Below are 12,801 nucleotides of genomic sequence, written 5' to 3'. Positions count from 1 at the left end.
TGTTGCGTGTTTGCATCCAGAGTCCAGGACTGCCTGACTGGGAGTAAATGGGAATGTGAGTTACATCTTGCCTAATGAAGCTTACGTGGCGACAGACCTGCCTAGAGTCAGCATGTGTCCTTTCCATGGCCTGCTCTAAATCTTCCTACTTTCCTTTACCATCTGTCCTCACATACAAACTGTAACCCACTACCCATATCCTGTGGCAGACTACAGCTCACATTAGCCATTGAATGCAAATGAGCCTCAATCAAAGAAGAAAGGAAATTAAAATTTACAGTATGTGTCTTCTCCGATTGGCCTGAGAAGCCTCCATGACTCTCATAGCTACTTATTGCCCTTGGCATGCTGGTATTTTATGTGGGCAGGGTGAAACTGGCTGTGGTCAGGGTGAGACTTGAAGCTTTTGATTTGTTCCCTTATTTTGAAAGGGTTAAAAAGATGTTACATGTTTTGGTGTAATTTTAGTACTCGTATTAATTCTGTCACATCTCTGTAAGCGAGGATGAAAAGAGAGTGCTCAATCACTGTTACTAGATCCATATTCTTGCAGAGAACAAGTCTTCAAAAGGCAAGTTTTGATGACGCTTGGGTTTTTTCCCCCTTTTAATTTCTTTTAAATAACAGCTTTATTGAGTGAGAATTCACCTACTACCAAATTTATCCTTTTAAAGTGTACGATTCCGTGGTTTTTAGTATATTCATAGAATTGTGCAACCATCACCATTATCTAATATCAGAACATTTTCATCACCCCTGAAAGAAACCCCACCCCCATTATCAGTCACTCCCCTTGCCTCCACACCCGCCCCCCACCCACAGCCTGTAGCAATCAATATTGTATTTTTGCCTCCGTGGATTCATTCTCCTGTTCTGAATAATTCATATTAGTAGAATCATACCATACCATGGTCTTCCGCATTCGGTTTCTTTCCCATCACATACTGTTTCCAAGGTTCATCCGGGTTGTGGCCTGTGTCAGTACTTCATTTCTTTTTATTGACAAATAATATTCCATCGTATGGATATGCCACATTTTGTTTATCCATCAGTTGATTGACATTTTGGTTGCTTCTACTTTTTTTTTTTTCTTTCTTTGAGACAGAGTCTTCTTCTGTTGCCCAGGCTGGAGTATAGTGGCGCAGTCATAGCTCATTGTAGCCTCAACCTCCCAGGCATGAGCCATCCTCCCGCTTCAGCCTCTCCAGCAGCTGGGACTACAGGCATGTGCCACTATGCTAAGCTAGTTTTTTGTAGAGACAGGGTTTTTCCACGTTGCCCAGGCTGGTCTTGAACTCCTGGCCTCAGGTGATCCTCCCGCCTTGGCCTCCCAAAGTGCTGGGATTACAGGCATGAGCCACTGTGCCCAGCCACTTCTACTTTTTTGCTATTATGAATAATGTTGCTATGAACATTTGTGGAGAGGTTTTTGTGTGGATATGTGTTCCTAGTTCCCTTGGGTATATACCTAGGATTGGAATTGCTGGGTCATAAACTATTTTATCCTTTTGAGGAACTGCCAATTGTTTTCCAAAGTGACTACACCATTTTTCAATCACTCCAGCAATGTAGGAGGGTTCCAATTTTTCTACGTCTTCAGCAACACTTATTGTCTTTTAAATGTTATTTCTTCTTTAATGAAAAAACTTCATTTATGCACGTGGTAACACACACACACACTTACAATGGAAAGCCAAAAGTCTCCAGCCCTGTTTCACCCCTCCTTAGTCCAAGTCCCATTCCCAGCAAACCATCTTCCTTTTTGTTTTTAGTTTTTCCATGACTATCATTATAATTCCAAAGATTTCTTGATTCATTCATTATTGTTTTTTCTTTTTATTATGAAAACTTTCAATTATGTATAAAAGCAGAATAGTATAATCAACCCCCTGTACACATCCCCAGCTGCAACAACTGTCAATCTATGACCACTTTTACCAACTGTTTTTTGCTTTATCAATGTTAGATATCGTATATTTATTTCCCTATTGAAGAAAGAAAATTTACCTAATTTATTCTACCTCTTCCAAATTTTTATAGTAAATTATTTTTCATTCTTCTATTACCTTTGTAATTTTGATAAATCCCTAAACCTTGTGTTCTTGTTCCATCCACCGTAGACAGTGTTATTTAACTCCCCCTTCTCCATGCAAGCTGGAGATAGCAGTGCCCACCTCTCTTTCTTTTCTTCTGCTTTCCCCTCCCAGCTTTTTCCAGCTATAGCTCTTATATTGTTCCATGGATAGCAATTTGTAGTCTGTTCTCTAATCATCATCAAGTCTTCTGTGCTTTGTCTATTGGTTGGTTCTAAGACTTGAGAGTCAAGATAATTTACATTATTACGACTTTAAATATCATTCACTGTAGAGCCATGTGGTGTACTAAGGATTACTTCTTTTTTTCTGTAGACTCAGTATAACAATCCTTGTGCCAATGGGGGAAGAACATTTTAGACATCCAGTTGATACCTTTTCTGTTGAGAAATATATGGTAATCCGTAGCACTCATGGACCCACAGTGTCTTATTTACATCTTGTGTGGCCTTGTATTCTTTAATTATCTTGTGCATTATATCCCTAACTCGAGAGGGAGCTCCTTGAGGGGGAAGTAGTCTTTCCTGTTTTGCTCCCACAGCATTTATAGTCTCTTGGTAAATTAAATTGATTTCCCTAAAAGTTGCAAGCCATGATTTCATTTGTCAAGTAAACATAGCCAATACTTCAAATGCCATTGCTGTTAGATTCTATATATACTTTATTTTATGATGAGTTATAAATATATAAATATTTTTAAAATAAAGCTATTAAAAACTCATAAATTAAAATATTCAGCTCCGACACTTTGAATATTTCTCTTTCATGATCGTCTTTAGCCTTTCCAAGAAGTCTTCCAACGTACTCTGGCTGGCTTCCTTCACAGGACAGGAGTTCTACAAAAGAAGCATTTAATTAGCTTGCATTGGTAAGCATTTGTCTTGCCTGCCTGTCTACTTGATCAAGCCTACTCTGGTACTTGCCACCTGAACACTTACCAAACCAAGGCCTCCAGTCTAGCCTGACTGGGAGTCGTCTCTATCACTAGGCCAGCAGGTGTTGCCTGTTTTGGGTGCATACTACTTACACTTCTAGAAATGGTTACTGTATACCATTACCTATCTGCTTTTGCGGTGGGCAGGGCGGCGGGGAGTGCAGTCTCTGGAGAGGTGTGTCACAGCTAGGTGCTTGCTCAGAGGGTAGAACTTGAAGGTGCTGGCTCAGACCTGCCCGTGCTCTACTGGGCCTTCTGCATGGCTGCCTGGACTGCTGAGAGAGATTCAGTCATGTGGCCCTCCTGTCATTAAACAGCAGCACTGCAGCACAGCAGCCCTAAAGGTGGGAAGGGTTCCAGATGCTACCCCAGGCCACTGCTTCAGTTTGAATCTCAGCTCTACCATTTATTAATTGTATTGCTGAGAACATACTACTTAATTTATAAAAGCTTCAGTTTATTTTTAAAGTCGGGACAATTGTTTGCCTACTTGCCTGCTTCATAAGATAATGGAGAGAATTAAAAGAGAACATGTGTTGTGCCAAGTTCCTATCCCATGACCTATCCCATTGTCTACAAGGTGATAGGCCCAAAGAAGGGATACATGTCCTTGTTCTCTTCTAAAGCCAATTAATTCCTCCACTCGATATTAGATAACACCCACTCTGGGCCACAAGGACTTCTGCCCTCTAATGATTCCTCCTCCTTCTCCTCTCTTCAGTTCTCCCTACTCCACCAGACCGTTCCCCCAGGTGCATTAGCATGCTGGGTATACACCCCACCTTAAAAGAGCTTCCCTCACTCCATAACCGCCCTGCAGCCATGGTTCAGTTTCTCTGCAGCCTTATAGCTAAACACCTTCAAAGAGTGTTCTGCCCTCACTGTTCCTTCTTTGGCTTCTCTCACCGCCCCATCCTCGGTGAGCCCACTCCAGCTGGACTTTCCTTCCTGCTTCTCCATTTACATCAGCCTCACCCATGACCTCCATCAGTCAAACCCAGGGGCCTTTCTCAGTCCTTACCTGACCTGACCTTTCAGTACATTTGAAACAGTCGACCCTCCCTCCGTGAGTGTCCTCACCGGCCTCCTGGGATACCGCCCACTCTCCAGTGTTCTCCTGCCTCACTGGTCTGAGGAGTCTCAGGCGCCTTTACTGGATCCTCCTCTCCTGACCTCCATGTGTTGATCTCAGGCTCAGTCCTTTCATCTCTCCCTTTCTGTCATTCAGACTTTCAATAGCATCTATCTAAGGACTCTCCTTTTTGTACTGCAAGTTCTGACCTCTCCCATAAGTTCCAGACTTTTCTAACCATCTTCTCAACATCTTCACTTGGCTGTCCAACAGCCACCTTACATGTACAATGTACAAAATTGAACTCTTGATCTTCTGCTTAACCTCCAGCCCTGCCTTGCCCCCAGTCTTCCATCGCTCTATAAACGGTACCAACCATCGCCAGAGGGGTTTAGGCAGGAACGAAGAGGTCATCTTTTCCTCCCCTGTATCTTACCCCTTACAACTGATCTGTCAGCAAATCTTTCTGGTTTTATTTTTAGTCATATCCCAAATCTATCCACTGTTCCCATCCTGTCCATGCCACCATCATCTCTAGCCTGGTTTACTGCCTCCCAACAGGCCATCTTGCTTCTATGCCTCCCCCTTTCAGCCTATTTACCACACAGTAGCCAGACTGACCCTTTTAAATCACGTAAATCAGATCGTACAGTCTTTGCCCTGCCCAAAGCTCTGCAGGTGTTCCCTGCCATACTCGTGGTGGAATCTCAAGGCCTTGTGTGATCTGCTGTCCTAGAAACTCCCCCTCACTCACTGTGATCCAGCCACACTGGCCTTCCTACTGGTCTTCAAATACAGGAAGTTCATTTCCATCCTAAGGCCTTTGCATAGCTCCTCCTTCTGCCTGGAATGGTCTCTCCCCAGTTAGTCATGTGGCCTGCTCCCTCACTTAATTCAAATATCTGCTCAGATAATGTCACCAGCTCCTAAGTCAGCCCCCTCCCCCATGACCCTTATGTTCTTTATTCCTATGTTTTTCTTTGTAGCACGTATCACTACTGGGCATCATTTTACATGTTTGTTTTTCTAACTCTCCCACTAGAACATCCCACGAGAACAGGGACTTGGCCTGCGTGTCTTTAGTGACACGTCCTCAGCACCTAAAACCGCACCCAGCACTTATGGAACTTCAACAAATACTTAGTGAATGAGTGAATGAATGAATGGGTTGACCAAGGGTGCTGCAGCTCCTAAGGAGGAGTGTTTAGAAGTGAGGCTGCTGTCCACCAGGAGCCATGCTGCCAGCTTGCTAGGAATACAGTGCAGCTTACCAAGCCCGCCAGGCCCCAGAGGTTCCTGTCGAGCCGTTTCAGGAATCGGATCAGCTGCTTGTGCCTGTGGAACTGCTGTGCAGTCGCACCCAGGCAGCGAGTGTCCTTCTCATGGTGGCTGTAGAACTGCCGGAGCACAGTCGCAGCCCTGCAGAAGGTTTCCTTCTCAGTTGTGTTCTGGAAAGACAAATGCCACAGATAGCCATGTGCCAGCTCCATTTGGAGGATGGGAAAGAGATTTTTTCCTCTTGATTTCTTCTTTCCAGAGGGACAAATGGAGGTGAGTTTGCTCAACTACAGACCTGTCTTCAAGTATTCCACTGAAGGAAGGCTGCTTGCCACAGACACAAACCTCTGTCAACAACCTCTCCCAATTGCAAACACAGCAGCCTTCTCCCCAGAACCCCCCAGTTTCTTTTCTCTTGGAGGATTTTGCTGACAGGGTACCTGAATAAAGCCACCCCGCAAGGAAAGGGCACAGTGGGGACTAGAATGCAGGACTATCTATCGCTACAGCCCACGTTCCGCGTCCGTATCTCTATACCCCATGAGCTATTCTGCTATGGACAGTGCCCACATGAGCTCTCAGTCAGGTTCTGCTCTCGTTCCCAAAGGTTTTAAAATCCAGCTTTCCCTGGAAATCCTGCATGCCTGTTGAATAAATGAGGGCACATCCTTTGGCCTGGACTCTGCTGCTTTGGGCAGCACTATCCGTTTGGTCCTCCCCATGGGAGATGAGAGCAGCACATGGTCCAAGTGAGGAGCTAAGACATTACCCCAGGCAGCAAGAGATAAGTGTACAGATTGGGGAAAGGTGTCCTGGGAGATCAGGGGAGGCTCTGGGAGCAGGTGCCATTGAGCTGAGCGTTGGGCAGAGTTTCTGTAAGGGGCCTTTTGGCCCCAAATGGTGCAGAGTGAGAATCTCCCTGAAATGCTGGCAACTGTGAGGGTCTGGCCACATGGCTCTTCCTGGGGCCCTTAACCTTAGAGAAGGGAATGGACACACAGGGAGACAAGTCATTGGGAACCCAGGAGAGGGATTTTGTCTCGGTCTGAACTAGTCTGTCCTCTCATTTTTCACTGAAGAACAAAGATGCAGAACTTGGAGAGGGTTCTTAGCTTGAGCCTAGTTCCTTTATCCAGTTGAGATAAAGCTATCCCCAGCCTCTCCCCCGACATGCTCTGGTCCCTTGCTACTCAAAAGTGTGGTCCATGACCAGAATCATGGACATCACTGGGAGCTTCTTAGAATACAGAATCTCAGACCACCCCTGCCCCACCCAGACCCTCTGAATCAGAACAGTGACAAGATCCTCAGGGATTTCTATCAGCAGCACTGTCCAAGCAGCTTTCAAGTTCTTACGGTTACATTTTTTTTTTCTGATGATCAAGGTAACGTGTATTTACTATAAAGGTAATTATATATTCAACAAAAGTACATTCACTCATCCCATCAGCCAGAGGTAACTACTGCTGTTAATATTTTGGTAAATATCATCACACTTTAAAAAACACTTTTTAAAATAGGGATCAACTATTGATACTGTTTTGTAACTTTTTTACCCTTTGCACATACTATAAGCATTTCCTAAGCCCTTCGGTGGTATTTGAGAACATGGGTTTGAGAGCTGCATAGAAACGTATTGCATAGTGGTGCTGTCATTTGTCAGGCCCCTTTACAATTGTAATTTGCCTTATTTACAGCAGCTTTCTCTTTCTGTAAATAAGTGGCAGTGAGTAAACTATATAAATCTTTGTGTTCATCTCTTATTTATATAGGCTACATTCTAGGAATGCAGTTCATATTTTAACGTTTTTTTTCAGGAAGATCTAGACCCAGATTGAGGCACCAGAATCCCAGGCTACAGAAGCTTCCCCTTTCCTCTGTGGGGCGTGACGTCCCATGGGCAGAGCGGTTGGAAAGACATTTACTTAATGAACTGACTGAGAGTCACTCCTGGTTCCTGATTCTAGTTGGAAATATAAGAGTGTGTCAGTATTTTTGGGCTCTTGGAGCCAAGAAACAGACCTCTCTGTGCTTTGTGGGCGAGTCGAGGTGGAGGGGACACAGGGGCTGGTGGGGGGCGGCACATGCTACCTGAGTGTCTGGAGGTGGGCAGACATGCATGCTGCTGCAGAGGGAACAGTGAGCTTCAAGAAGGCCAAAAAGCCTTTGCTTCTTTTCCCACAAACCTTGGTGAGATTTTTCTGAAATGCTGGCTTGGAGCCTGGAAATTAAACTTAATTTTGACCCATATATGGCCACATAGTATAGGAAAAAATCCTCTAAAGATATTTTTCAAAGGACTTTCTAAAGGAAACAAGGATAAAATAAGAATTGAAAAGAGTCTGCATTAAATGGAAAAACTTTAAAAGAATACATCCTAAGGGCAGCTTTAGTGCAAGGCCTTTACGTTTTAGTTGCTCTGGTATCGCAGCGAGGGGGCGACACTCCATCCCTGCTGTGACCCTGGACTCCTTCTACCTGCCTGTCTAGCTCCGGCTGCTGAGTGTGTCTGCCAGTGGCTCAGGGAGTGCACTTTGACAGCCTGGCTGACCTCACCGTTCAGAACTGCTTAGGGAGTGACTGAGAAGGAGGTCTGTCCCTCCCGGGAATGTCAGGAAACAGCCACTTAGGAGATTTCTTCTGTGGCAGTGACTCTGTGAGAGTTCTGACTTGGTTCTTGACCAGCCTCACTGAGGACCATACAAATCCAGCCCGACTGGCACTGCATTCATTATCTCCCATCCTGCCCAGGGTAGTCAGCTAGTGCTCTATATGAGAAACTCCTTCAAAAAACAGAGATATTTGAGGTTCATTATGGAACTCTCTGTAGAATTATGAACTTTAGCTCTCTTTGGTAAGTAGGAAATAGCTCCATCTACTTGTCCACCCAAGAAACCCTTCATCGACCAGCCAGCTTGCTTCTTCCCACTTTGCTGTTCCTCAGACAGCCTTGACTTCATAGACACCCCAAAAGGTGTTACCTATGAAGCCCAGGACCTAGATCAGTGCCTTCTTTCCAGCAACTGCCAAGAGTAGAATGCTACCCAACTTAGAGATACTAAAATTCTTGTTCCCCCCGAAGAAATAAAATCAATAGGCTGGATTTTGGAAAGATGTTTTCTTTGGGAACACAAAGAAGTACCTTTTCCTCTGTATACCACCTTTGTAGGTTTTTGAAAATAGCAACATTTCACTGTTCTGAAATATCTTAACATGTAAGTAAGCAGTGCTGAATCTTCGAGGGGAAGAAAAGAGTAGAAGAGTGAGATTGAGAACTCCAGGAGGATGAAGTTCGGGGAAGGCGAATGAGACAGGTAAGAGTAAAGGCAGGCAGTGGGGATTGTTCTAGGAGATGTCTGTGTGTGTGAGAGGGAGGTGAGTGAGGACTGAGTGAAGAGGGGAGTTAAGGACGGGAGGGCAGTGGTGTCCTCGCCTGCGCCTGGAGGTCTTCCAGAAACAGCCCAGATGGATAGCCCCAGGCTCAGCATCCTGGAGGGTTTGATCCTTTCCAACCTGGGCACCTCCTTCTTAGAATCATCGCTTCTCTGCAACGTGTCCTTGCTTTTAATCAGGGTTATATCATCTCACAATAACCCTTTCCACTAACTCAAGAACTGGATTCCAATCAACCTTGCAATCACCTTCAGAATCACTTTCGTATCTTCACACGTGGAAACTGAGGTGCAGAGAGGTGTGAAGATGTGCCGAAGGCCAGCCACACAGCTGTCAGTGGCAGAGCGGGGTCTAAAACCATAGGCAGTCTCACCTCCAGGCCCTCAACCCTCACCCTTCCTCCAGGCCTGACTTCTAGTGAGGTGGCCCTTCCCTTGGCTTTGTTAGAGCCTTCTCAGCAGTGCCACAGGCCTCCAGAGACCCAGTGCTCAACCCGGTGGACTCTTGGCTTCTAGTAGGAGCCATCTCGGTTGGAAGGACTTAGAAATTTTGTGTATACACACACACACACACACACACACACACACAAACTGTTGTCCAGGTGCAGTGGCTAATCCCAGCACTTTGGGAGGCCGAGGTGGATGGATTGCCTGAGCTCAGAAGTTCAAGACAAGCCTGGGCAAAATGAAATGGCAAGACCCCATCTTTACAACAAAAATACAAAAGTTAGCCAGGCGTGGTGGCGCAGACCTGTCATCCCAGTTACTTGGGAGGCTGAGGTGGGAGGTTAGCTTGAGCCTGGGAGGTGGAGGCTGCTGTGAGCTGAAATCGCACCACTGCACTCTAGCCTGGGTGACAGAGCAAGACCCTATCTCAAAAGAAAAAAAAAAACAAAGTGTGGATTTACCCTTCAGGAATCTCATCCTGTATTGAACTCCTGGGATAACGTTTAATGAATGAGATAGTCCAGATAAAGGCCCGAAGAGCAGTTTCCCTCAGGAAGCAGGATGGGCCCTGTTCTATGGCCTGGGTGCCAGGGCGTGACCCTGCCCAACACACAGGGCTTCACTGCTGGCCAAATCATCCCCCTAGTTCGCATGGAAAGCAGTAGTTAGGAGACCACTGTGAAATTGAGGCTTTGGGGCTTTCATTCTCAGCTGTGTGTTTCCATGAAAACAGGAACTGAAATGCACAAAACTATTGATACGGCTGTAGTCATGTGTTTGTCAGAGAAAATGCACTATCAGCTGTCAAATCTATCTCCTCCCACTACAGATAGAGGGGTGGGGGTGAGGCAGCACAGGAGGCAGAGAGGCGAGGTGCCCAGGCAACCGGAAGCAGGGATGTGCTGGACGCTGCCCAGCAGGATGGTTCCGGACCGAGCTGGACGGGAATTCGGCCCGCCAGAGCAAGCTGAGGAGCCCTGGACCGCCAGCCCTGGAACCCAGAGGGCTGTTAGGTGGCCAGGCTGTGGAAGAGGAGGGGCTCTGGTGATACCTTTTCTGTTGCCATAGGAAGTCTCTTAGACAAAATGAAAGCTCCCTCAACCTGTCATCTCAATATCTGTTTCTGTGAGAGTATTTGGTTTTTCAGAAATGTATGGGCCAGAAAAATTCTCCCATTCAACAGGCATTTATTGAGTGCCTCCTACGTTCCAGGCACTATGCCAAAGCTAAGTAAAACCCAAGAGGGCTTTTCTTTGACCAGGATCTGAGTCAGGACTATAGCATGTAAGCTTTCTATTACACATCTAAATCAAGTGAAACCAGAAAGACCAAAACACACTTAAGAGTAAAAATCAGACTTCTCGTTCTTTGAAAACATCTAACACCTTAGAGTTAATTTGGGCCCGTTTGTTTTCCATTAGACAAGTTTCTTATTCAGACACTTGGGGATGGATCTCCCCATTTGCTAAAACAGACCGTGGGACGGCTTCTTACCTTGGAGGCAGCAAGGATGTCCGTTATGGTCAACTTGGTGCACAGAGTCTTGGTCCAGGCAGAAATGAGAGAGCAAGAGACAGAGTTAACCTCCAACTGGACAGAGCAGTCCTTGATGAGCATCTCTCACTCCCTCCAACTGAGGAAACTTCCTACAAACCCTCAGAAAAAAGAGTGACAGGGGAAGCCTGGCTGTGTGCCCCGGGCTGCCACCAACCACCAGTTCCAACTTCTCTAGCAACTGTTAACGTTTTCATGGCCTAGAAATACTGACAGCATCACCAGAACATCTGGAGAGATGGTGCCAGATAGGTACTCACCTTCTGCTCTGTGAGGCTGTTCAGAGTTTCGATGATCTCCCGTAAGGCGATATGGCAGTTGTGTCCGTGGGCAAAGTTGCCGGCACATGCTAGCAGGAAGAACAGAGGGGGAAGCAGTTGGGAGGTGAGACCCATTAATAGGTGTCAATTTGCAATGACAATGTGAGACAATTAGTTTATCAGGAGAAGCTAACGATGCAATGCTGACAAAGATATCTCTATATATAGATTTAAAATTGCTGAAACCGAGGGAAAATGAGTTTACATTGGAAATTTTCGTTACACCAGATTGTCAGTCACTTGGGGCCAATCAGCACCTCTCTTCCAGGAGAAAAAATGCCTCACAAACAGGTAAAATGTTCCTGTGAAATCAGACCAATAGGAAAATGAAACCTTTTTAAAAAAAATTAACTACAAAGTTTCAGCATAGGAAATTACACCATAATTTGCTCTTTAGATTAATCTTATCAGCTTGGGGCTGCTGCTGGCTTTTTGCTTTGCATAGAAGGGAGAGGCCACAGGTGTCCGAATTTGTTGTAATGCAGTCCTCCTGGGGAAAGATAGAGTAATATCAAGAAAGTTTGACTTGAAAAGTATTTTAACCTGGCTTCTTCCAAGTACAGGTGGTATCTTGGAAACTGTCCTGTCGTGGAAAAGCTGATCTGGGGCTCTTTCTCTGCGTAGAGGGAGAATAACAGGCAGACTCTCCTGCCCCAGCACTGGGGGACAATGTTCTCCCAAGTTTAGGTGTTTGGAGAAGGACAGGCCACATCAGGTGAGGCCTAGTTTGGGTCCCAGCAGGTCCATAAGGTTCTTACCCATAAGGAAGCCCTTGGCAAGGTAAGTCTATTCTGAGGTTTCAGGAATAACTTTTTTTTTTTTTTTTTTCTGAGACAGGGTCTCACTCCGTCACCCAGGCTGGAATGCAGTGTTGTGATCAGGGCTCACTGCAGCCTCGACCTCCCAGGCTCAAGTGATCCTCCTACTTCAGCCCCCCCGAGTAGCAGGTGCGTGCCACCACACCATGCCTGGCTAATTTTTATTTTTATTTTTTTGGTAGAGATAAGAGTCTCACTATGTTGCCTAGGCTCATCTCAAATTCCTGGGCTCAAGTGATCCTCCTACCTCGGTCTCCCAAAGCTCCGAGATTACAGGTGTGAGCCACCATGCCTGGCCAGGAATGCCCACTTTTTGAATGGAACCTAAACATATCCTCAGCTAATTAGGAAAAAGAGCTACAGTCTTATCAACTTACAAATCAGCTCTCCTTGTCAGTGCCCCACCACCCGCCCTGCTTGTTTTTTATTGAATTCATGTGGACACAATAAGGTGCTCATTGCCTCACCCCAGCCGTGAACGTAAGGATCCCGCCATTCACTCAGGTGCCTGGGCCCTGTGCATAGCCCACCCAGCCTCCCAGTAAGGGCTCATGGGCAGCAGGATTATTGGGCCCTGCCTGTCCCCTGCTTTTCTCCCGGAACCTTCCCTTCCCTTCGTCTCTGACCTTCTTTTCACTATGAATTTCCTTTTTTTTTTTTTTTTTTTTTTTTTTTGAGACAGTCTCGCTCTGTCACCCAGGCTGGAGTGCAGTGGCGCAATCTCAGCTCACTCCAAGCTCTGCCTCCTGGGTTCACACCGTTCTCCTGCCTCAGCCTCTCGAGTTGCTGGGACTACAGGCACCCGCCACCACGTCTGGCTAATTTTTTGTATTTTTAGTAGAGATGGGGTTTCACCGTGTTAGCCAGGGTGGTCTTGATCTCCTGACCTCGTG

General features: G+C 45.9%; 1 protein-coding gene across 1 annotated transcript; it reads right to left on the bottom strand.

Annotated features, from left to right (window-relative positions):
• Positions 1-2,827: 2,827 nt before the first annotated feature.
• On the bottom strand, positions 2,828-11,165 carry IL4 (interleukin 4). The gene is given in 4 exon segments (NM_001032904.1): positions 2,828-2,929; positions 5,371-5,547; positions 10,711-10,758; positions 11,031-11,165. Coding segments are annotated over 4 exon segments (462 nt in total).
• Positions 11,166-12,801: the final 1,636 nt, after the last annotated feature.

This window comes from Macaca mulatta, chromosome 6 (genome assembly GCF_049350105.2).
Source record: "Macaca mulatta isolate MMU2019108-1 chromosome 6, T2T-MMU8v2.0, whole genome shotgun sequence".
NCBI lineage: Eukaryota > Metazoa > Chordata > Mammalia > Primates > Cercopithecidae > Macaca > Macaca mulatta.
Note: the sequence above shows the minus strand (reverse complement) of the source record. Positions and strands in the feature narration are given on the sequence as shown.